Source organism: Papaver somniferum, chromosome 1 (assembly GCF_003573695.1).
Source record: "Papaver somniferum cultivar HN1 chromosome 1, ASM357369v1, whole genome shotgun sequence".
In the NCBI taxonomy this organism is placed as follows: Eukaryota; Viridiplantae; Streptophyta; class Magnoliopsida; order Ranunculales; family Papaveraceae; genus Papaver; species Papaver somniferum.
Window position 1 is genome coordinate 224,688,635 of NC_039358.1, and position 21,242 is coordinate 224,709,876.

The 21,242-nt window shown below is 36.8% G+C and overlaps 4 protein-coding genes and 1 long non-coding RNA gene across 5 annotated transcripts; 2 read left to right on the top strand and 3 right to left on the bottom strand.

Moving 5' to 3' along the window:
• The first annotated feature begins 4,482 nt into the window (after window positions 1–4,482).
• Window positions 4,483–6,752, top strand: LOC113317229 (signal recognition particle 14 kDa protein-like). Its single transcript, XM_026565371.1, has 4 exons — window positions 4,483–4,581; window positions 5,019–5,112; window positions 5,202–5,305; window positions 6,320–6,752. The coding sequence occupies exons 1-4, from the start codon at window positions 4,579–4,581 to the stop codon at window positions 6,491–6,493; spliced, it is 375 nt and encodes a 124-aa protein (XP_026421156.1). The 5' UTR covers window positions 4,483–4,578; the 3' UTR covers window positions 6,494–6,752.
• A 564-nt stretch (window positions 6,753–7,316) lies between these two features.
• Window positions 7,317–10,120, bottom strand: LOC113317238. Its single transcript, XM_026565380.1, has 4 exons — window positions 9,984–10,120; window positions 9,026–9,295; window positions 8,116–8,367; window positions 7,317–7,843 (listed from the first exon to the last, which is right to left on the bottom strand). The coding sequence occupies exons 2-4, from the start codon at window positions 9,242–9,244 to the stop codon at window positions 7,577–7,579; spliced, it is 738 nt and encodes a 245-aa protein (XP_026421165.1). The 5' UTR covers window positions 9,245–9,295; window positions 9,984–10,120; the 3' UTR covers window positions 7,317–7,576.
• A 1,204-nt stretch (window positions 10,121–11,324) lies between these two features.
• Window positions 11,325–12,548, bottom strand: LOC113361621 (zinc finger MYM-type protein 1-like). Its single transcript, XM_026604812.1, has one exon. It carries the CDS (start codon window positions 12,546–12,548, stop codon window positions 11,325–11,327), a length of 1,224 nt encoding a protein of 407 aa, XP_026460597.1.
• Window positions 12,549–14,410: 1,862 nt separating this feature from the next.
• Window positions 14,411–16,889, top strand: LOC113317252. The gene is made up of 6 exons (XR_003343365.1): window positions 14,411–15,127; window positions 15,244–15,352; window positions 15,498–15,637; window positions 15,711–15,866; window positions 16,290–16,358; window positions 16,588–16,889. It is a non-coding gene; the product is annotated as an uncharacterized LOC113317252 (long non-coding RNA).
• A 551-nt stretch (window positions 16,890–17,440) lies between these two features.
• LOC113317246 lies at window positions 17,441–18,770 on the bottom strand. Its single transcript, XM_026565392.1, has 2 exons — window positions 17,682–18,770; window positions 17,441–17,649 (listed from the first exon to the last, which is right to left on the bottom strand). Exon 1 carries the CDS (start codon window positions 18,657–18,659, stop codon window positions 17,754–17,756), a length of 906 nt encoding a protein of 301 aa, XP_026421177.1. The 5' UTR covers window positions 18,660–18,770; the 3' UTR covers window positions 17,441–17,649; window positions 17,682–17,753.
• Between the last annotated feature and the right edge of the window lie 2,472 nt (window positions 18,771–21,242).

The following is a 21,242-nucleotide window of genomic DNA, read 5'->3' on the forward strand; positions in this document are numbered from 1 at the left end:
ATCAATTTTCCATCCCAACATTTTGACATTGTGTTTCTTAATTATAACTAGTGTGACTTGTTTTTCGGACGTTATCTTATATTTGACTTTATCATTTTAGAAGATTTGTCATTTGTGCCAGATGCAACCAACAACAACATGAATTCTAAAAGAGCATAGATACAAATAAGAACTCTACTTCATGCTCAGGATAAATGGTAGGTCGTATGCACTGTCTGAAAAAAAACATAATTAATAAAAAAGGCCAGTGCAAGAACTACTCACAGTAGTCACATCCATTTATTTTGTATGTCTCCCACTGAAGCGCACATCTGTCCTGAGTTGGGTTCTTCCTTACTTAGCGCTTGCTTTTCCTTTTCCTAGATAAAAAAAAGTCCTCCCATGTATTTCATGAGACGATTAAGAAATATCAATGCACCGTTTTAGATATATTCAATCACAGCTTAACAAAGTATTTTGAAAACTTCTCAAACATTATTATCGGTGTAGGAAAATTGTACAAACTCCACAGATATCTGCGCGTAAATGTTAAGATCCAGCCGAAGTAGAAAGCAAATATGTACACTGGTACATATTATAGGTACACCAATATGTACAGGTGCACCAATATGTACACTTGCAATACAGGTGCACCAATATGCACACTTATAGAAGGATGGAAACTTAATTTCCAAGAGACACTGTCAAGCTAAATCGGAAACTCTAAAAACCATGCACTGCTAGAATAAAGCATCCTTTACTTCATTTCAAAGATCACTTGGCTTACACGGTATCATTCTTTTAAGCATTATGTAAGACTGAACTAAGATTAGACCAAGGAGACCAGCATATTAGAATTATGAAACATATCTCTTTGTCAGTGAGGATATACATTCAAGTCATGTTAGAATTGGAAGGTCACCAATTCTTTGGCACATTTGCTGTCAAACAAAAGTGGAAACAAATTAGAAAAATTAGAATTGGATACCAAAATAACCTAACAGTATAAATACATATCAAACTATAATTCATATTGTAATTCCTGTAAAGCGGTTAATAACCTTATAGAATGTTTAAAGAAATACGAAATATAAGATATTAGAAGTTCATGTAAACTTATATAAAAATAATGTCAACTGCATTTTCTAAAATCTTAAAAAACTAACAGCTATTCCATGAAAATCAGAAATTAGAAACTGCCAAACTAATTCAAATGAAAGGGCAAGGTGTGAGATCTGTAACTTAAACAAAATCCAAACAAACCAAGATAAGTCACACGAATTCTAAACCAGGAACCACGTGTGTTTAGTACTCCATGCCACACAATATCTTAACGATCAAAAGGTGTACAATTATGTGCACATTAACGAACGGGTATACAACTATGTACACATTAAAAATCAATATGTGTACAAATATGTACACATTAAGAATCACATGTGTACAACTATGCACACATTAACAATCAATAACAAAATGTAATAACATCAGCTTAATATGTCATGCTGCCATTACTGAAATTTGTAAAACAAACTTGTAGACATTACGCATAACATAAAATACTTGAAGAACTCAAATAAGAGCATAACATGAATTACTATCTGACTGGTAATAAAATCTAGAAATACTCAAATACTATGGTAATTAATTGTAACTTTAACTATAACTGGTGTACAAGCATATACTCCTCGTATAACAAACAAACAAACAAAAAAGTGTGCTTTTATGTGCACCGCGTATAACAGGTGTACAAGAAAATACACCTATTATACGGAAAGGAAAATTCTTCAAACGCTTACGCCCCTCGTCCATTCTGGGCGCAGACTGAACGTAATTGTTTAGGGCATTCTCTGAATTCGTAATTGAGGTACATACTTGTACCTCAACATTTGATATGAGATCAACCATAAATGGACAACTATCAAGCAAATGGATGTTGATTCATGGGGGTCATAAAAAATGCACAGATCAACATATATTATTGCTCTGATGTTATACTCTGATGTTGTACTATATTTTCACAACCAGATGCATGAGGTGACAATGAAAAGATTACCATGTGATGCATGCCTAAGACAATATATCAAAGATCATAGCATATGATATCATAAAACAACCTATTACAGATGCAAACAAGAAAGAAAGCACAACTATGATAATCCTTCCCAACTAACAACACTTCTTCAGAGATTTAAATTAATTCTTAACCGCAAGGACTTGCTTCATGCTGACTTTCCTCGTTTCTTTCTTTAAATTATGCAAGGAGAATACATATTATTCCTAATTAGAGACTCATCAATTTCAAGAGATATGTCTGAGTAATATGCAAACACCCTATAGCCGGTTCATCAGGGTATAATACAGTTTCCGCACCATTAATAATCAACGTGTGTACAACTATGTAAACGTTAAAAATTAATAGGTGTACAACCATGTACATGCTAAGAATCTATATGTGTACAACCATGTACATATTAATAATTCAAAAACAAATGTGTTAGAAAAGAAGCTAGGCATGACAGTGACTAGCCTTTCATCTTCATCGACCGCTTGTTCCCCTTTTTCCACGTGATCATAACGGATATTAAGGACCGTACCAACTCAAAATTCACCTTAAATACCCGAGTTCATGTGAAAAATTGGACTTACTTAAATTGATCTTTCGCGCATGTATTAGCAAACAATGTGAACACAAAACATATATGACAGAATATTGTTGCAACCGGTCGTAAAATAGACTTACCTTGAAGATAAAAGCTTGTGGTTTTACATTTCTCGGATCTCCATCCCTATCTATCACGTCAAATGTGATCATTATGAACTTTTGTTGTCGACTGTAGTGAGATCCCACTATCCACTTGAATACCATGCACTAGTTTACTATGAGAAGTGGGTAGCTAGTTAAAGGCCATCTCTATTCATTTTAATTTTTTTTAGTTCCCCATTGTACGTAGCATCAAAATTAAATAGTTAAAATGTTTCCTATGGTACACAACATCAGAATTGATGGTTCATGTGATCTCCTAACAATAAAAAATTGACCTTCTCACTATGCCTACTCCAAGTTGCTACCTGTAAGCATTACCATTACTGTTGCCAGTGGCAAGAATTCAGGACTTAAATCACAGATGCATCTACTACATAACAACGATTTAATTCAAGAAAACAAATCCAAAATGTAAGTAAGGAGGACTTAAATCACTAATGCATAACGAAGATGAAAAACCTTAATAATCTCTTGATACTCTGGATTGAGGAACGGTGAAAGTGACAGAAGGAGAAAATGAATTACCTCTCGCAGTGGAAATCTTGAGAAAACCCTATTTCAACCCTCGTTTTACAGTAGAATTCTCATGAAATTCCTTTTCCAAATCTCGTTTCCACTAAGAATCCTATGGAAGTCCTCCTTCAATTATCGTTTCTAGTAGAAATCTTGTAAAAACCATTCTTCGGTTCTCCTTTTCAGTAGCAATCTTGTGAAATTACTTCTTTAATTATTGTTTTCAGTGGAAATCTTGTAAGAATGCTTCTTCAATTCTTGTTTTCAGTAGAAATCTTATGAAAAATCGTTCATCGAAAGAGAAAAGATGTGATTTTAACCTAGATCCTAAGAAACTGAGGAAGAAAGCATAAAAAATGACACCGAGTACGAATCTCTGTTGAAGAACAACGATGTTAAATCGCCCCTGGCTCTGTCTCTCTCCAAAATAAAAATCTAAGATCTAGAAATTGAAACAGAAACAGAAACATAAAAAGGATAATTAGGGTAATAAGAAAAAATCGCATTTTCTGAATGGGCTGAATTTTTGGACTAACTCGCACAGGTTTGGTCTAAACTGTTGGACACGGAGTTTTTCTGGACTTGAGAGTACCAGGCCTCAGATGGGTGGACTAAAACGTCCTAAGCCCAGTAACTTTGGGACTAAACATAAATTTCTTGTTTTCTACAAAATTATACCATGGAGCATAGGAACCGGCCGATTATAAGGAATTGAACAAGGGAGCCCGGACCCGTCTGACCTATTTTACACCCTAATTCAGACGGACCCACCGGAAATCTTGGGTCGAAATATCAACCTTGTTTTGGGATCGGCCACGAGTCAGTATACAAGCCGTTCTAGTCAGACAATACAGAGACTACCACCATGTTTGTTTACTCCTGACTCATCTGAGTCGTCTGGATCTGAATCATCTGGATCTGAGTTAAATCACCTGACTCATCTGGATCTGAGTCGATATATTTGTTTTGAGTCAGTTCTGACTCATCTGACTCGGAAATAAGTGAGTCAGTGATTTGATCCCATGAGTCAGGGGTATTTTGTTAACTGACTCAAATGAATCCGAGTCAGGGGTTATGTCTGAGTCATAGGTCGAGTCAGATCTGACTCAAAATGGAAAACAAACGGTCTGACTGCTGACTCGGTCCGAGTCAGGGGTTGACTCAGATTCAGACGCCGAGTCAGCTGCAAACAAACAAGTTCTACCAAAGACTTTGCTCCAACATTAAAACAAAACGAAGAAGAAGAAGAAAAAAAACCCTTGAACGAGGCAAGGTCTGGTAATTGAAGAGCGGTGAGCAAAACTACATCACATACAGTCATGGTAACCCTCTCCTTCTCTTAGATCATTGATTACTTTTCATGGGTTTTTGTTGTTTTAGGGTTACAGAATTGGTACTTATGTTGGGGGGGTTCGATCTAGTTTTCTATGACAAAGTTACTTCTTTTGATTCGATTTCTGAATTCTGTACATGTCTTAGCAGTTAATTTGATCTTTTAAGGATGAAATAATTCTGGGTTTTTCCTTACACTGCATCTGATCGTGGGTATTGGGTTTAGTAGCTTCTGTTGGTTCTTTGGGTGTTTTAGGTTCAATTCTGTTTGGTTTTATAGAAAGGTTAAGTTGACAGTGATCTAATTCTTGAGTAATTTTTTCATTTATCAGATACATATGTGTAGAATTGGGTAATTTAGTTGAATTGACTTCAGTTGATCGAAAAATTAAGTTTAATAGTGATCTAATGCTTTCAATTTTGATAGGTTCTTTTACAACCAGACCCGTTTCTCAACGAGCTTACTGCCATGTATGGACGAAGCACGGAAAAGGGATCAGTTTGGGTCACCTTTAAAAGATGTAAACTTATTTACTCACTCTGAAATTGAATTATGTTTGATTGTGGTTTTGATTTTGATTTGGGACATTGTTGTGTTATTGGTCTGTAGCATCGATGAAGTCTAAGGCGCAGAGGAATAAATTGGGTGCTGATGCTCTTGAATTTAGATGCCTTGTTCGAGCCACTGATGATAAAAAGACCATCTCTACTTCGGTATGGTTCATAACTATTTACCTCTTTTCTTATTGAATGATATTAGATGTTGAGTTATGGAAACCCTTGTCTAGTGTTTACTTGTTATTGTTGAGTTAGGAGTTCAAATGAGAAAACTATCATCTAAACCCTGTGCTGTTTCAAACACTTACTCCGGCTCCATGTATCTATTACCTGTATTTGTTATAACGAACTATGATGACCCACATAGTTGGACAATATGCTATGGAAGTCATGGTTTATACTTGTGCACTAAATAGTTGATGTCCTGTACTTGAATCACTCTAGACACCTGCCATCAGTTGCCATCGAATCCACCTTTAACAAAACCAACTACGATGATCTTTCTTCAGTCACTTATTTCCATCTAATAGAAATGCCTCAAAGTGGCTATAGATAAAAGAGAAATTGGAATAAAAAGTAGAGACTAGAGAAGGATATTGAAATTGAGATGATGCAGATTGAGCGGGGTATGTGTTGGGGTGGTTTCTGACTAGGAAGTCCATGACATGTCCTATACAAAATAGAAGTTGGCATATCTGATATCTCCTATATTGCTTAGTTAAGATAATTACGAAAGGAGGTGAGTGTTTATGACGTTCTGTGAAACATAATTACTGATAACTAAGGGACCATGGACCATGTCAACTCATAGCTCCCTGTGCCCCGCGGACATATTGTTACCTCTTTTCTTCTATTAAAACTTGTTATAGGATTGTGGTGAAGAAATCTTAAAAGGGTGCCAACCAACATCTCTCTGTCTATTAGTGCTTGCTTCTGTATTTTTTTTTGTCTTCGTGCAAAACTTAGATTTGAATGATATATCATTGCCTGTGTTTGAATGTTACAAATTTGTTTATGGACATGAACTCCTCCCCAACCTTGTTAGGTATCTGTATTAACTCATCAGATTGTAAGGCTAGCTCGATGTTCTTCGGAATTAAAATATTTCTTTGTGTCTTTTGGATTTTGAAAAGAAATCATATTAGTTTTGATTTCTGGTTGTGGTTACAGATTTCGGCTAAAGATCAGCAAAAGTTTCAATCTTCTTATGCAACAGTTCTGAAAGCGCACATGCATGCGCTAAAAAAGAGGGAGAGAAAAGATAAGAAAAAGGCAGCCGAGGTGAACAAGAAGGAAGAGAAAGCTCCAAAAAAGTCTCGTTCATCTACCAAGGTTACTGCTTGAGTCATATTCCAGTGTTCCATTCAATCTTTTGTGCCCTTTTTCTACTAAATCGTCATGGAAGGATTTTTTGGTTAATCTTCCAACATAGAGAAACAAATGGAATTTTCTTGAATGGCAATTAATTGGATATACAGCTTTTAGTACCAGTTATGTTTTCTTTCTGCGACTAGTAATTTAGATCAGAAATTTTTGAATGTTTGGCCCTTTGGTGGCTGTGCAACTCAACGATAGTTTTTTAATAGACAGCGTCATTACTTCACTTGTCTGTTGTATTAGCATTCTGGCGACTCTTAAGCCCTAACCACTAACTATAACCTCGAATTTGAAGATGTGATTTCAGCTGCTGCTGTCATTTGGCACTGTAACATACAAGGTGGTATTCTGCTGTCAAAAGCGTTAGTAAATAGATGCAGGTTATGGTACTCATGACCATTTAGGCAGCAAGACCTTTCAAGGTTTTCCTTAAGTTGGCCAATCTTGTGGCATTGGTTTATCGACTTCCTTTTTTCGAGTGGTTGCAGTACTTCTATGTTATGTATGAAAGCCAAATGCCAAATTTTGGTCTCTTGGCTCCTGTATTAGATCACTGTACATTATCTGTTTTCGGGATGGAGCTGTGCTCTTGTAATATACAAAGGAAAAATTTGTGATGGGTGGAGGTTTTCTTCGTTTTGAAATAGAATTCCGTTTCTCAAATTTTCCATTTCAGTGAGAAGTAATATCTAAAACTAGGACAACAAAGTTTAAGAGCTTGTCTATGTTCCTGAGATAGGGTTGAATCATCAGAAATTGAACTTCTAATTTCAGAAGGAATCCAAAGAAATTACCAACGAAATACGTCGTTCAAAATTTAAGAATAAATTCTGTAGTACAAATTGCATGCCTGGTATTCAATTTCTGTATGGTGACCAGGTTGAACCTGGGAAACCATGATCTCTCAAAGAACAAATACATTTCCATGAAACAAAATCTCACATCTTTTACAAATTCCGTCTGGGGAAAAATCTTAACAAACACAGCTTCAAACAACAAAGATGAAGTTGCAGGAAAGTTATTCTAAAAGAACATCAGAAAGGTATTAGCCTATGAATAGGATGATCGTTTAAGGCGAGATGCGAGGTAGCGTTTGTACTGTACAGGGTCGTGCCACCATGTTGGAGTATTGAGGATTGCACGTTCCAACCAAAACGGATCTCTCTGTACCTGATCCTTCTTTGCCAGTCTACGGTAGAGTCTTCTCCACTTGTCACCAATACGTTCTAATCGAAGACTCTTCTTTCTTGTAACAATAAACTTTAAAATGTCCTTTCCTACCCGAGCTATTTCGTCACCACGGATTATGTACGCATACTGCAACGAAACAATTGAGTTAGAACAGGAACCATGTCCAACTTTCTCAAGACACAATCATCCCAGTTGAAATTTTGTTGCCTTGTAAGCAAGTTTCAGCGACCAAAAAAATATTGAAGAAAAGGAAAATGAACAAGAAAAAGAAAAAACAAGGGTATCTAAGGTGCATTTAAGAGAAATTCCACTTGGAAATGGGAGGAAATACGTGTTTTGTTTTCTTATAAATTTTTTGATGATACCCCGAAAGTGAAAAGTGATAGGAGGTTTCGTACCAGAAAGAGGAAGCCGGCAGTTGCTAAGATTACTTGTACGAATTCATCCAACATACCATCGACGCCTTCATTCTCGGGACCATCCCCACCCCCACCTCCACCGCTCGGTGGTGGACGACCTCCAAGTCCACCTCCACCTCCAGTATCAGCATATTCCTTATTTTGCATCTGCTCCCTCAAAATATCCTGTATTGACTTCTCTTTTCCTATTCCTCCCATAGCGTTCTCAAGAGATTTCCATGGAGACGACCCCTAAAAGTCATTTCAAAATCAAATCAAATCAAATCAAATGAAAATAAGATCCAAAGTCCAAACTAAGCGGTCCTAGCTTTGTAGCAGTAACTAAAGCAGATCAGAGGTCGTTCTTTACACATGAGATATGTTGCGGCTTACATTATCTAATCTTACCCAGACTCGTCCCTTTGGGATCTTTTGTTCTAGAGTCCTAGACCTACATCTCAAGCCTAATGCCCCCCCTATGCTTCAACATTTGAAGACATGACTCTCACAGGAAATTTTACATGCTTTACATACTTATCAATGAGCATATTTCGAAACTAAGATACTCTTGGAACACGAATAAGTGACAAGAACGTAACTGTCTAAACAGACTGTTATGCAAGGAAATTGAGGCAAAATTAAGAGACGGGAACACAAATTACTCAGTAGCCACTCGTGTCTCCTGATATGATCAGCATGAACATGTGGATCCAGTGAGATTGACCCTAACTATCAAAAATGAATGCTATGCTAGGAAGAAAGGCGATACTAAGACACAGAGGTACTAGTTCCTATGTAGTGACTTGTACCTCGAGAGTTTCTCATCAAACAAACATACTGTTCACTTCATGTTTAGTTTCCCTGACTATACTACCAACAAATAAAAAAGAATTGGAGATGAGTTACTTACATCACCACTATTCTCTGGTTTTCCTTTGTTTCCAAACAAGCAAACGGTAGTGCCCCTCTGGTATCTAGATGTGCAAGAAACTTGTCTCAACGAGGTTCCAAGAAGTTGGACAGAATTATTCCGAGAGACACATGATTGTGAGGAAGATAAACAACGTGAAGGGCATATACTCTTGGTTTTTGCAATCGTCCCACAAGCAGTAATCTGCAAGCAGCTCATCCTTTGTAATATGTTTAGTTCCCCAGACTTCTATTCTCTCCCCATACGAATCTGTAATGTCAAACAACCAGACAAAGTTGAGTTCAATTCACAAACAAGCAAAGCCTACAAAGACAATAAAGTGAAGATGTTCATCGAAAACAGTAGTACAACGCTACTTTCGCGAGCAGTAAAGTAGAATCTCGGGCCGCTATTCAAAGAAATCAAGATGAACATGACTCAACAGCCGAACCCCAAAACAATAACCCGTGCTATATATTGTAAGCCATAAAGCCACGTTTCTTATTTTTTGAAGATACTTGGCCTTTACCCAAATCGACTAACCCTAAATATACCTACTGTTGAACTTCTAACACATTGGTCACAAATTGAGTAAAGGGTTCAAAGAAATTGGAGATGAAATGTGTCAAGGGGGAAAACCATCTGATTAAACCTAGCAATGAGAGTCACAATTAAACCCAACAAAACAAAATTTAGGGGCTTTGCTTTAAACCCCACAGTTCAAATTCTAGCAAATAATCAAATAAAGTTGAAACTTTTATTCAACCACACCCAATTTCAGCCACTACTTTTTCATTCCTAAAAATGGGCTTTCTTATCTACATCTACATATAGAACTAGATAATGCTATTGATAAGTATCATACAGAAATTACAGAAATAAAAAGAAAAAACCTACTATTACCAATCTGAATCTTGAATTAAACTAAAATCAACAAAAAAGATTGAAGATTTCCTACCTTTTTGTCGTTGCTTTGAATATTTATGGAGGTTTTTCCTCTTCTTTTCTTCTTGTATTTCTCTCCTCAGTCTCAGAAGTTCAGTCCTCTCTTGGTGCAGTTGCTGAGTTTATCTGAACTAAAAAACTTGCCCTTTTGTGAATATGGGATATTTTCGCCCAAAGCTACTAAGCCTGTTTATAAGGAAGTGGATTTTTAAGCCCATTTTGGTCCCAACATATTGACTTAGACATGAATCCCATTCAGTTCCTCAGTCAGCAAGACCAAAGTTCCCTTTTCACCCTCTCAGCTGTTAAGTTAGGTTACTAACTCCAGTCTCTCTTCATTCTTAATATTCTTCTTCTTCAGCTCTCTCAGTCTTATTTCTACAAAATAGGCTCAGAAATAGGGTTGTATGTATTGGCAGATACTACATATGGGAGTTGTTGTGATGATGAAGTTGGTGCAGAGCCGATCCTGTGTGTATTAGGGCCCTGTGCGAACTTAATCGCAGGGCCTTCTTACGTTCAATTTTTTTTTTCTCCACGACAATTTCGAATAACAATAAAATGAAACTAAGACGATTAATATACATATATATATATATATATATATATATATATATATATATATATATATATAGCTAGCATTACAATAAACATAACAAGTTCTTTACCGTTATAAGCATTGCTTTCATACATATTGTCTAGTTCAACACAAAAAAAGGGTTCAAAAAGAGATTGTCGACTTGTTTTTCTAGTATTTACCGTCCGTATCTTTGTAAATGACTTCAAGTTCTCCCATCTGTAAGTTAGTTAACCAAAATAAATGTACCTGAAAGACATATAAAGACTAAAGTTGTTAGTAAACCAAAAATACAAATGGAAGACTCCAGAAGATCAATATCAAATTGAAATATGACATGCATATATACCATTCAGAAGATCATCAGCGGAAATTTAGCCGTCTTGACTTCATCGATTAATGAATCAATATCAACGTCGTCAAGAAGACTATGCTCAATCGATATCATTGCCAGCCCATTGAGTCTTTCTTGGGCCATGGTAGTACGCAAAAACGATTTCAGGATGTTTAATTTTGAAAAGCTTCTTTCTGCCGATGCCACTGTAACTGGAATTGTTAAGAGTACTCTATATGCAATAGATGTAATCGGAAAGCTATCTTGACGTTTTATGAAATTAAATATACCAACTGCTGTGGTTATTTCCATTGGTAATAGTTCACGTAAAACTTTCAACTCGCCAAACAAATCATTTGCATCAATATCCGACACTTCCTCGTGTCTTAGAGCAGCTTCAAGATTATCACAACGAGCTTTTAACTGATCATCATCCATTGAGTTTAAAGTATCTGAACTAAACAAAAACCAAATATGTCGTCACATGCTTTATATTGCTCAAACCGTCTTTCAAGTGAACTAATAGCTTGATCAACCATCTGCAAGAAGAACTTAGTTCGAAAAGATTCTTCAGCTGATTGGAATGTTTCCTCACAATTTCCAATCTCATCAAAAAATTGTGTTCTATGAATTATACGACCCACATGAAAATCAGCTTCAACTTCCAATTGATTAGCAATATCTTTGGCAGTGGTTAAGGCCTTCCCAAATTCCTTATCTCTATAGTTTTGAAAATATTTTAGAAGTCCTTTCACTTGACGCATAGCATCGTCGATAAGCATATCCTTAAACTGCAATGATTTACTAACCAAGTTTACAGCATTTAACAAATCATACCAAATCACCATGCTTAATAAAAACTCAAAATTTCCAACACTATGTTTTGCTAAGTTTTTCGCTTTAAACTTAGCTGCAGTATCCTTATCATCACCATTATCTCCTACTTTAAGCAAAGCTTTTCTTATATCAAAAACTTGAAACCTAAATGCCTTCACACTTTCAATGTGACTTTCCCATCTAGTATCCGACAATGGTTTGACGGTATAACCTTTAACATATTCTTTGAAAATATCCCACCGTTTTGTAGATGCAGAAAAAATCTTGTAAATCTGATTTAATGTTTCAAAAAAATCTGTAGCTCCCTTACAAGAACGTGCCATATCAAGAAGTGTTAAATTTAAACAATGAGCCCCACAAGGTGTATACATTTCTCTTGGATTCACAGCCAACAACTTCTTTTGTACACCATTTTTGCACCCACTCATATTAGCCCCGTTATCATATCCTTGACCACGAATGTTGTTAATGTCAAGATCGAGATCTTTCAAAACACTTTTCAGTACATCAAATAGTCCTTGTGCAGTTGTGTCAACTACTTTTAAGAATCCCATGAAGTATTCTTGAATTTTTATTGGACTTTCACTAGTATATACACACCGAAAAATCAAAGACATTTGCTCTTGGTGGCTCGCATCCGGAGTACAATCAAGCAATATAGAAAAATACTTGGCAGCCTTAATTTTCTGAATGATGGCACTTTTGATTTTAGAAGCTAGCAAATCAATCAACTCATTTTGGATCTTAGAACTAAGATAATTGTACTGAATTTCATTATTTTTAATTCTTCTCATATGTTCTTTCATTACCGGATCCCACTCGGCAATCATTTCAATCAAACCTAAAAAATTTTAGAAGCTAGCCGATTAGCCGTAAGCAAAATCAAATAAAAGCAGCAGCAATCATAACTCAAGCCATTAACACCTTAGCTTACTGTAAAAAAACAAAAAAAAAAAGGAAAAACAATTACAAGTTAGAACATTAAGCAATCCTCCAAATTTCAAGTAGCAAAATCCCCCAAATTTCAATTTCAAAATCAACACTAACCCAAATTAAAAATACAACAACAACCCAATTTTCTTAGATCATCTGTGACATATAAGAAGTAAAAATTTAGTTTTATTAGACAAATCAAAACCCTAAATTGAAAAATTAACCTAAAATTGGATAGTTCACTTACATTAAACATGAAGATTTGCTCCCTTTTTTCCATACTAGTAGTCTAGTATAATCACGATTATACCTTAGCTCTTCTATGAGTAAATTTGAGGATTTATGTAAATTCTTGTCAAACAGTATAGATGGGCAATGGAATAGTTAGGACGAAGGGGAAACTGGAAAGAAAGAGAATGTGATAAGGTGATTTTTGCGTCTGTGTTAGAAGAGTAAAGTGTGAGAGTGATATGGGGCTTGGTTATTGGGCTTAAATAAAATCTGAAATAGAGTTAATATGTTTTTGTGCCAGAACATTTGTATTAACTTACGGGGAGGGGGGCATTTGTTTTCTAGATAAAAGGCCCTGGCCAGAGTCGGGCCCTGTGCGGTCGCACACCCTGCACACCCTCGGGCCCGGCTCTGAGTTGGTGCTTCACATGTTGATAAGGTATGTGATTCATAAAGTTCCAATCTTTAGTTTAGTTTAGATTTTTGATTAATAAATCTTGTTAGATTTATGATTATAAGTTAAAACAGATTCTGGGTTTCATCTATATGAGTCAATCTTGTGCAAATAAGAGAGTATTAGAGTTGTAATTACAGTTTGTAGAGAGTATTTGGAATTAGCTGTATATTTGAATGATGGGTTTGTATGTACATTTTGTTTTCTGTTGATAGGCTGGATAGGGATAAGAAATTGGAGACTGAGTGCTTCGAATACCGTCAAAATGTAAATGAAAGATACATGGACATTAATTGGTAACAGCTTTGCATTTAGGAGTTCAAATTAGCAATGACAAGGCAAATTGAGATGCCACATTGAGAGTGTTTGATAGATTGTCTCTGATGGCTTTCCACAAGAATGGAAAAGAAAGCATTGTTGATTGCTTACTGTGAAAGAACAAAACAGAGTTGAAGGTGTCTTTACTCGATAAACAAGTTGTTGTTGAAATTTAATGAATCAAGAGATGAAATTGAGCATATTTGTTGGGAATAGGTTGCGTGGTTATATTACATTGGAACTGCCTCTGCGCATACCTCTTGCTGGTCACTGGGACGCTAGTTGACTACCAAAGCTATGCAGTTGTAAAATCAATTGGGCTAATAAAGAATTAGATTATACTGTTTGTGCCACTTATTGGTCATAGAGTTAGTAAAACAACTTCGTAAGTACCCCACATGCCTACAACGAATATGATAGGTTACGCAGTCCTCCAGCAATACGTAAGACCTAGCAAATCAGTCATCTTTGCAATCACAGTATTGTAGTAATTTGGTTTCTTTATGATGTTTTATTTTCACTTCTTCTCCACTTTGTCGGCTTGCTTTGGTTGTATATGAGAGAGTCATTTTTGATCTTGTTGGTTCTGGTGGGAGATGTATTTCTTCCCATTCCGATCATAATTAGATTAAATGTTCACACATATGTACTGCCATCCAGGATTCACCAATGCACGCACCAGCTCAGTAATTCCTTACTCTGAGGGTTAGTGCTGCGAAATAATACTGTTTGTGATTACGGTGGCCATGTTTTATGGTTCTATTCTTGCTTTGTACTGCAGTTTTCCTCTTTTTCATAAGTTTTGAGTATTCTATCTTTGCTGTAGAGAGTACTCTTGGTTTGTGTTTTACACTTACTAAGATAGAGGTGTAGAACTGTCAGTGATTGACGCATAAAACGACAGAGCGCTTGCAGATATTGTTGCTGAAGTTGTGATATCTGGGAGGTAGAACCATTATGCTGCAGGGGCAGATTACTTGTGTCTTAGCAGTCGTGTTGTTTGAAATAATGTTCCTATGGTGTCAAGTTTATCTTGTTGTGTGGATACAGTTGTGTTGGGGGGTGTATAAGATGCTTTCATGCAACTGTAGCAGCTGTTGATGCTGATTTAAATAGTGAATCACCAGTCCTTTCTAAGGCTGAACTAGTTGTAGGCTGTATGCGGGGTTCCATATCTTTATTTCATCTTTTTATTCTCTTACAGAGTTTTTGTTGTTCAAAGTTTTATTATGGTTTTGTGCAGGGGTGAAAATTCTTTTGCCTGGACTATTGATATAAAAAGCAGTGTTCTACGTGTGAACAAATGGGCTTGGTAGGCTGATCTGACGGTGAAAAAGTTGGTATGTGTGTGCTGCCAAGAGATAGAATCTGGGATTGAAGTGAATGGTGGTGGGTTTGGCGGGAAGGATGCAGGAATTATGATTTTGAAAATTCCCAATGTTATCAAATGTCGCTTGCTTGATCTTTGGTCTGGTTAGTTTGTTTTTTTATATAAAAATTGGATCTTTATTGATTTCTTAATTGGGTTCACTTTAGCTGGATTTTAAAGGTTTTAGCATGTTCATGATTCTGTGTTTACTTGTGTACAGAACAACAACTCTGCTGGCATTATGTGTTTTTGGAAAAGCTGCGGTCGATGTATCTGATTGTGACAAGTATTTATCTGATTTCTTATCAACAAGTGACAAACCCATTCTGGTATCTATAAGATTCTGATTTGAAAACTTTGGACTCCTGATTTTCGTTTTGCCCACTAGTGCTGGAAAAGTTCTATGGTTGTCAAGCATGTGAATTTCATGTTGAGGTTTTGTTAAATGTGGTGTGTAAAATATGTGTTGTTCAGAATGCAGGTTCTTTATGGACTTGAACAAGCTCACGCATTAGATTCATTTACAGCAGAATCATCATTACTTTGTGGAACTGAATCCAGTTTATGGCTCCATTGTGCGGATGGTACTAGTTCGGTAGTTAATCCATCAGAAAGTAAGCATCTAATGTGAAGCTTGAATCTTCCAATAGCTGTACTGCAAATCTAAGGCATGGTGATTGTACACAGACAGATCCTAGAAGAGATGGTTCCAAATACTTCATTGGAGGCTTGACATGGAATTTTCCCCGGCCACAAGACAGAGGACCAAATGGTCTTCTGGATGGGTTCAGAGAACCCCTGCCTTTTCAGATTTTGTGCCCACCTACAAAAGCAGTGATATAGGTATGTTTGTTGTGTAATAAGTTTCTTTGCCATCTTTATCACTAGGAAGATTCATGCTGTTAGGTTATATTTTGTTATCTTCTCATTATTAAATAGATTTTGAATCCTCCGTTTAGTTGGTGTGATTTGTGAGGGATTCTTTTCATGAACTTACAAAGAATGATATGATGATTCCATGTATGAAGGATCTTTTACTTCTATGTTTTTGCTTTTTCTTTGCCGTTTGACATAGATCTTTTCTTAGATCAGGTACTATCTGATTAAAGTTGATTATTCTAATGTAGTATAATTTTTTGTTTACCGACAATGGTTTCAGAAAGAGATGACCCTGTGGCAACTGTATAATGAAGGACGCGTCTCAAAAAAGGTTCTTCAGTGTAGGTATTACTGCTGATACATGGCTCTCATCTTTTGTTTTTGTAGATATATTATATCGTCGAGAAAGCAAAGGATGCTAACATAATCGGGATCTTGGTCGGTACCTTGGTGTAGGTATGTTTCATAATCGTGTTACTATCACACTATACTATGTAGAATTTAGTGCAGAATACTCAATTAGCGCTTCCTTTAGACTGGACACCCTAGTTGTTCGGCTTAATTCAATCTCAATTTCTTCAGATTTTAATATAACTTAGTAGTTCAATATCCGTTGTTGTGCTCACAACCCGTTTATTTGACTATGGAGCCAGACTCAGTTTCTATTTGGCAAATGTGAATGCAGATGGTTATCTTCCGAATATGATTAATCAAATGAAAGTAGTCACTGATGGAGCAGGGAAGAAGACGTATACTTCTTTTGGGAAAGCCAAACCCTGCAAAACTAGCCCCAAGGTAAATATTTTTGTCCAGACATCCAAAACTGTTGCGGTGCTCAACTGCTTGAGATGATTACGGACAGGTTATCTGACAAGATTGCCTCATTGTGGGCAGTTTGTTGTTTCTGTTTATGTCTCTATTTCCCAAACTGCAATTTTGGATAGCAAAGATATCTTTTCCCCAGTGGTTAAACCTTATGAAGCCGTTCTGGCTTTCCACAGTTATGCTTACAAATGGCCAATTTATTTATTTTTGGAGTAGAAGCATCCCTAGGTATTTTCAACGCCTTGTTGTGGATTGTGGAAGCAACCTCTCATGTTCAGAATTTCACTATGTAAACAAAATAGTTCTTTTTTGATGTTGGATTTACTCTTTCTTACAACTGACTCTGTAGGAGTCCGAGGACTGCGTAATATGTGATAGGCTTCCAGGATTTGATGACATTTGGTCAGTTCAATGTTGATGGAAGCCCGGAAGAAGCTCGTTTTTTCCTTCATGAAGGGTTTTTATGTAGAAGATTTTCATCAGTAATGTCTCTTCTACCCAATTAAAGATGCACATAAATATTTCTTGAATTAGTTCCAAGTGCACAACAATGAACGAGTGTGAATTCGTGCACACTCCTTAACGAGTGTATATTTCACATTTCAATCTCTATTCTTGATTTAATTTAAGAAGTTATGTAACGAGGGTCGTGATTCTAAACATGGAAGATAATGGGACCATCAGTTCAATAATCAACCAATCATAAGAATATGTGAAAGCGTGAACAGATTTGGATTCATTTCAGATTCTATGTATGGAATATTTTTATTGCTCAATCACATGAACTTGAAAAAGAAAATTCCCCAAAACATTAATAAATAAATCAAATCTTATTCTATCCAACATTACAAATGTTGTCGCATTGAGAGCTAAGATCTGGACCACTCACCTAACACAACTCTTAACCACAAGTGAAGTTTGGTTTGCATTTGGTGTTGCACAACCAAAACAATTAAAGACTGCAACCAGAATTGGTGGGAATCACTGCACGTCATATAATTATTGTTCCCATGTGGCTCCAATAAATCATCCAGCTAACACCATACCATTTGAAGAATGATAATCCGCACAAAGCTTCACAGATGATATTCCAAGTAATGCATCATCTAGCGTTTGTTTTTCATCCCAACAATCTCGGATACCTTGATTCAATCGTCTGATGAACCCAGTCTTAATACCTTCACAATATCTCAAGAAGCGAGCAACATTTACAGGATTCTTATCCTTCCAACATGTGTTCTCAGAATCCGCCGGCAACCTCTTCTTGCCGGAATTTGACAATGATGGCTGGTAATCAAACCCAACTGAGTTCCCAACAACATATTCTTCGATACCTTGTATTAGCGATTCTGGCACACCATGATAATCCCCATAACTCCATATCCAAACACGAGCCATACCTCGTTGCACTGCCATGACTACTTCCTTATCCACATTTCTCTTCTCCTCCAGCAACAACAACGAAGGACTAATGATAATTTCAAATTCTCCTGTGTTCTGATGATTGACGACTACTGGATTCGTCAGATTTTGATCAGCAAGCCGAACCGTTATGCGGGTTATCGTCTTTTTCACGTGAGATTCATTAGGTGGATACAGAATATTTTCTACGAATTCACTTGTATTAAGAACAACTCGACTTATTTTGTCGTTTGAGACGTATAAGAGATTAAACCGCCGCGAAGCGGTGGAGGACTCGTGGTTTTCGCTGATGATGTTGATTTCGAAACCTTTGGAGGCTTCATAGTTTGCCCACAGAGAGATTATTGCAACAAAGAAGATGGATAAGAAACGGATGCTAATGCTTTTGAAAGAGTGAGAATCATCACTAGGGCCGAAACCGACGTCTTCTTCGTTTCCGCCGGAGGTGTTGGTGGTGGTGGTGTTTGTGATGAGAGGTTGAAGAAGGAAATGATCTTCGATCAATGACATTTTTAGGTATGCTGTTCTTTGATTGGAAGAAAGAAATGCCGAGTAGTGTAGTACCACACTTGTCGGGAAATATATTCAATTATTGTGGTGCCAACCGAATAAAGTGTTGTTGCCAAATAATTCGGGGCCACCAATTTCAATTCCATGTCATTGTAACTCCTTATCATTTTATCTGATAGAAAATTACACTGAGATCAGACTTTTATGGACTGTTTTGATGATTTCTTCTTATTAATGAAATCAAATCAAATCATAATCTAGAGGATAAGGTTTTGCACGATACAGAGAGCTACAAGCCTACAACATTAACATCCAAGTACAAGTCTTTATAAGCTGGGACAAATCGATTTAATAGAACTACGTGGTCCTGAAGTCCTGGCTAATTTTTGGCCATTTGATCCGCTATTTTGTTGCATTCCTGTTTGATGCAGAGGCTATGAGAGCTTTCCAACTGCCTAGTTACCCAAAGAGCATGGGGATGTAATAAACATTTTAATTTGTACCAGACACCGAGTATGAACCCATTTTACTGTGTACCCTCCTAAATAATAAGAAAGAAGGGTGAATCCACTCCCGCTGTTATTATTATTATTATTATTTTTTATTCTTTTTTTGGCTACAAAGGACAAAGACCACAAAAACTAAATAACAACTCGCACTTCCCTCATAAAGGTTCTTCTAGCAAGGTCATCATGAATCAATGGACGAATAGCATCCGGAGGTTGGTTAATCCAAACACCTTCTAACTCCTTTGTTGCTCCACCTTTAGCTAACCAGTCAGCCACCGAATTCGCCTCTCTATATCTCTGTTGAAAGAAATAGATTCGAAACTCCCTTTTAGAATACTAATACCTTCCACAAGAGCATGTAAACTCCATGGAACTAGTACTTCCTTATTACACAATTGGATAGCGTAAGTCGAATCACTTTCAACCTCTAACTTCTTTATTCCCATTTCCTTAGCAAGAAGCAAACCATTCCTAATAGCCCAAACCTCTGCCACATTATTATCATTCTTGAAGATGTGCTTCGCATAACAAGCAAGAAATCCACCCTGATCACCACGCAAAACCCCTTCTATACCAGCAAGGCCTTGCTGATTTGAAGCTCCATCACTATTCAGTTTATCATGATCTTGTTTGGGGTAGATCCAAGGAACTGGTACTTCAACAGTTCTATGTTGCATCCGTCTCATCTGGTGTGTAACACCAATGAACTTTCTAGCTTCCTTCAAAGCTTTGGCAAGCACCCTATTTGGCAAAAAGGCGGTCCTCCTAAAAAGTTGGTCATTTCTTCCTCTCCAGATGGACCACAGAACAAAAGGCATTATGTGTTTCCACTCAATACCCCCTATCTTTCCATCAAAGTTGCACCAATTCTTTAGAGCAGTAGGTGAGATGTGATCAGCAACCGGTCGAAACCCAATCCAACACTGCACCTTTCTCCATAAGGGTTCAACCATCCTGCAACAAAAGAATAGATGATGAGGTGTTTCAAAATCTTGATCACAAAGTATACAACCCGGATGACTCCCAATATGTTTACGATACAAAGATTCATTTAGGCTAAGTCTATTATGACAGAATAGCCACAAGAAATATTTAATTTTATGTGGACATTTCAACTTCCACAAAAACCTCCAATCTAAATTGGGTTCAGAACTTCCCGATAGTCGTCTGGAAATAAGATAATTGTAAGCCTCCTTAACCGTGACAGCACCGCTTTTGCTTTCAGCCCACACCAATTGGTCTGCGATCCCCTCGCCACCTGCAATAGGTCTAGCCTTAATATCCTCAGCAACCTATTCAGAGATAAACGCATCAATTTCCTCTAAATTCCAAGCTCTTTCCTGCATATTCATTATATCTCTCACCCTAAGATTGGGAAGATTCATGTTATTTCCATTTGCAATAGCAGAAATAGGCAAATTATATAACCATGGGTCATTCCACAAATCTACAGAATTACCATCTCCTGTGTTCCACCTAATGCAATCTGTAACAGCATCTCTCCCACTAAGAATACTTCTCCAACTTGAATAACACTTACTCTTAGTGCCGCAAGACCAAAAGTCAGTTTCTGGGAAATACTTAGCCTTGATAGCTAGTTGTGCTTGGATTATCAAGTGTCTGACTCGTCTTCTCTGTTTCCATTTTAAACAACAAATAATGCTAAAACAATTAAAAAAACCGTAATTAAGAAATAATAAGCATCAGGAATTCCAATGTTGTATCTTTGTCCTTTATCCGGGGCTTCTCATCTACTCGTATCACTTGAGTATGCGAAATAATGAGGTACCACGGCATGTAACCTGGAATTGCCTCATCATCAGTTTTCAATCGACCATCCGTACCATATCCGTTGAACCTTCTGTTATCCCAATATTTACATAATGGTAAAGGGTCGTGAACAATATCAATATCATTATCATATGACTTGGTTTACTTCTCATCGATTTGAAACTTCTTGTGTTCCTCTGGGATTTTTTTTATGTATCCGCATTGTCTTGCGACTCTCGTCGAGTTGTACATTACATATCCTCTTGGGTGAAAGAACGACCCAAAAATGAGCTTCCTCTTCGCA

What these genes read in the sequence shown, in the direction of transcription:
- LOC113317238 (XM_026565380.1), bottom strand. Translation starts at nt 9,244, where the DNA reads ATGAGCTGCTTGCAGATTACTGCTTGTGGGACGATTGCAAAAACCAAG. An exon ending in AACCAGAGAATAGTGGTGAT is followed by an intron (nt 8,368 to 9,025) that starts GTAAGTAACTCA and finishes AATGACTTTTAG; the next exon opens with GGGTCGTCTCCATGGAAATC. An exon ending in CTGCCGGCTTCCTCTTTCTG is followed by an intron (nt 7,844 to 8,115) that starts GTACGAAACCTC and finishes GTTTCGTTGCAG; the next exon opens with TATGCGTACATAATCCGTGG.
- LOC113317229 (XM_026565371.1), top strand. An exon ending in TTGGGTCACCTTTAAAAGAT is followed by an intron (nt 5,113 to 5,201) that starts GTAAACTTATTT and finishes ATTGGTCTGTAG; the next exon opens with CATCGATGAAGTCTAAGGCG. An exon ending in AAAAGACCATCTCTACTTCG is followed by an intron (nt 5,306 to 6,319) that starts GTATGGTTCATA and finishes TTGTGGTTACAG; the next exon opens with ATTTCGGCTAAAGATCAGCA.
- LOC113361621 (XM_026604812.1), bottom strand. Translation starts at nt 12,548, where the DNA reads ATGATTGCCGAGTGGGATCCGGTAATGAAAGAACATATGAGAAGAATT.
- LOC113317246 (XM_026565392.1), bottom strand. Translation starts at nt 18,659, where the DNA reads ATGTCATTGATCGAAGATCATTTCCTTCTTCAACCTCTCATCACAAAC.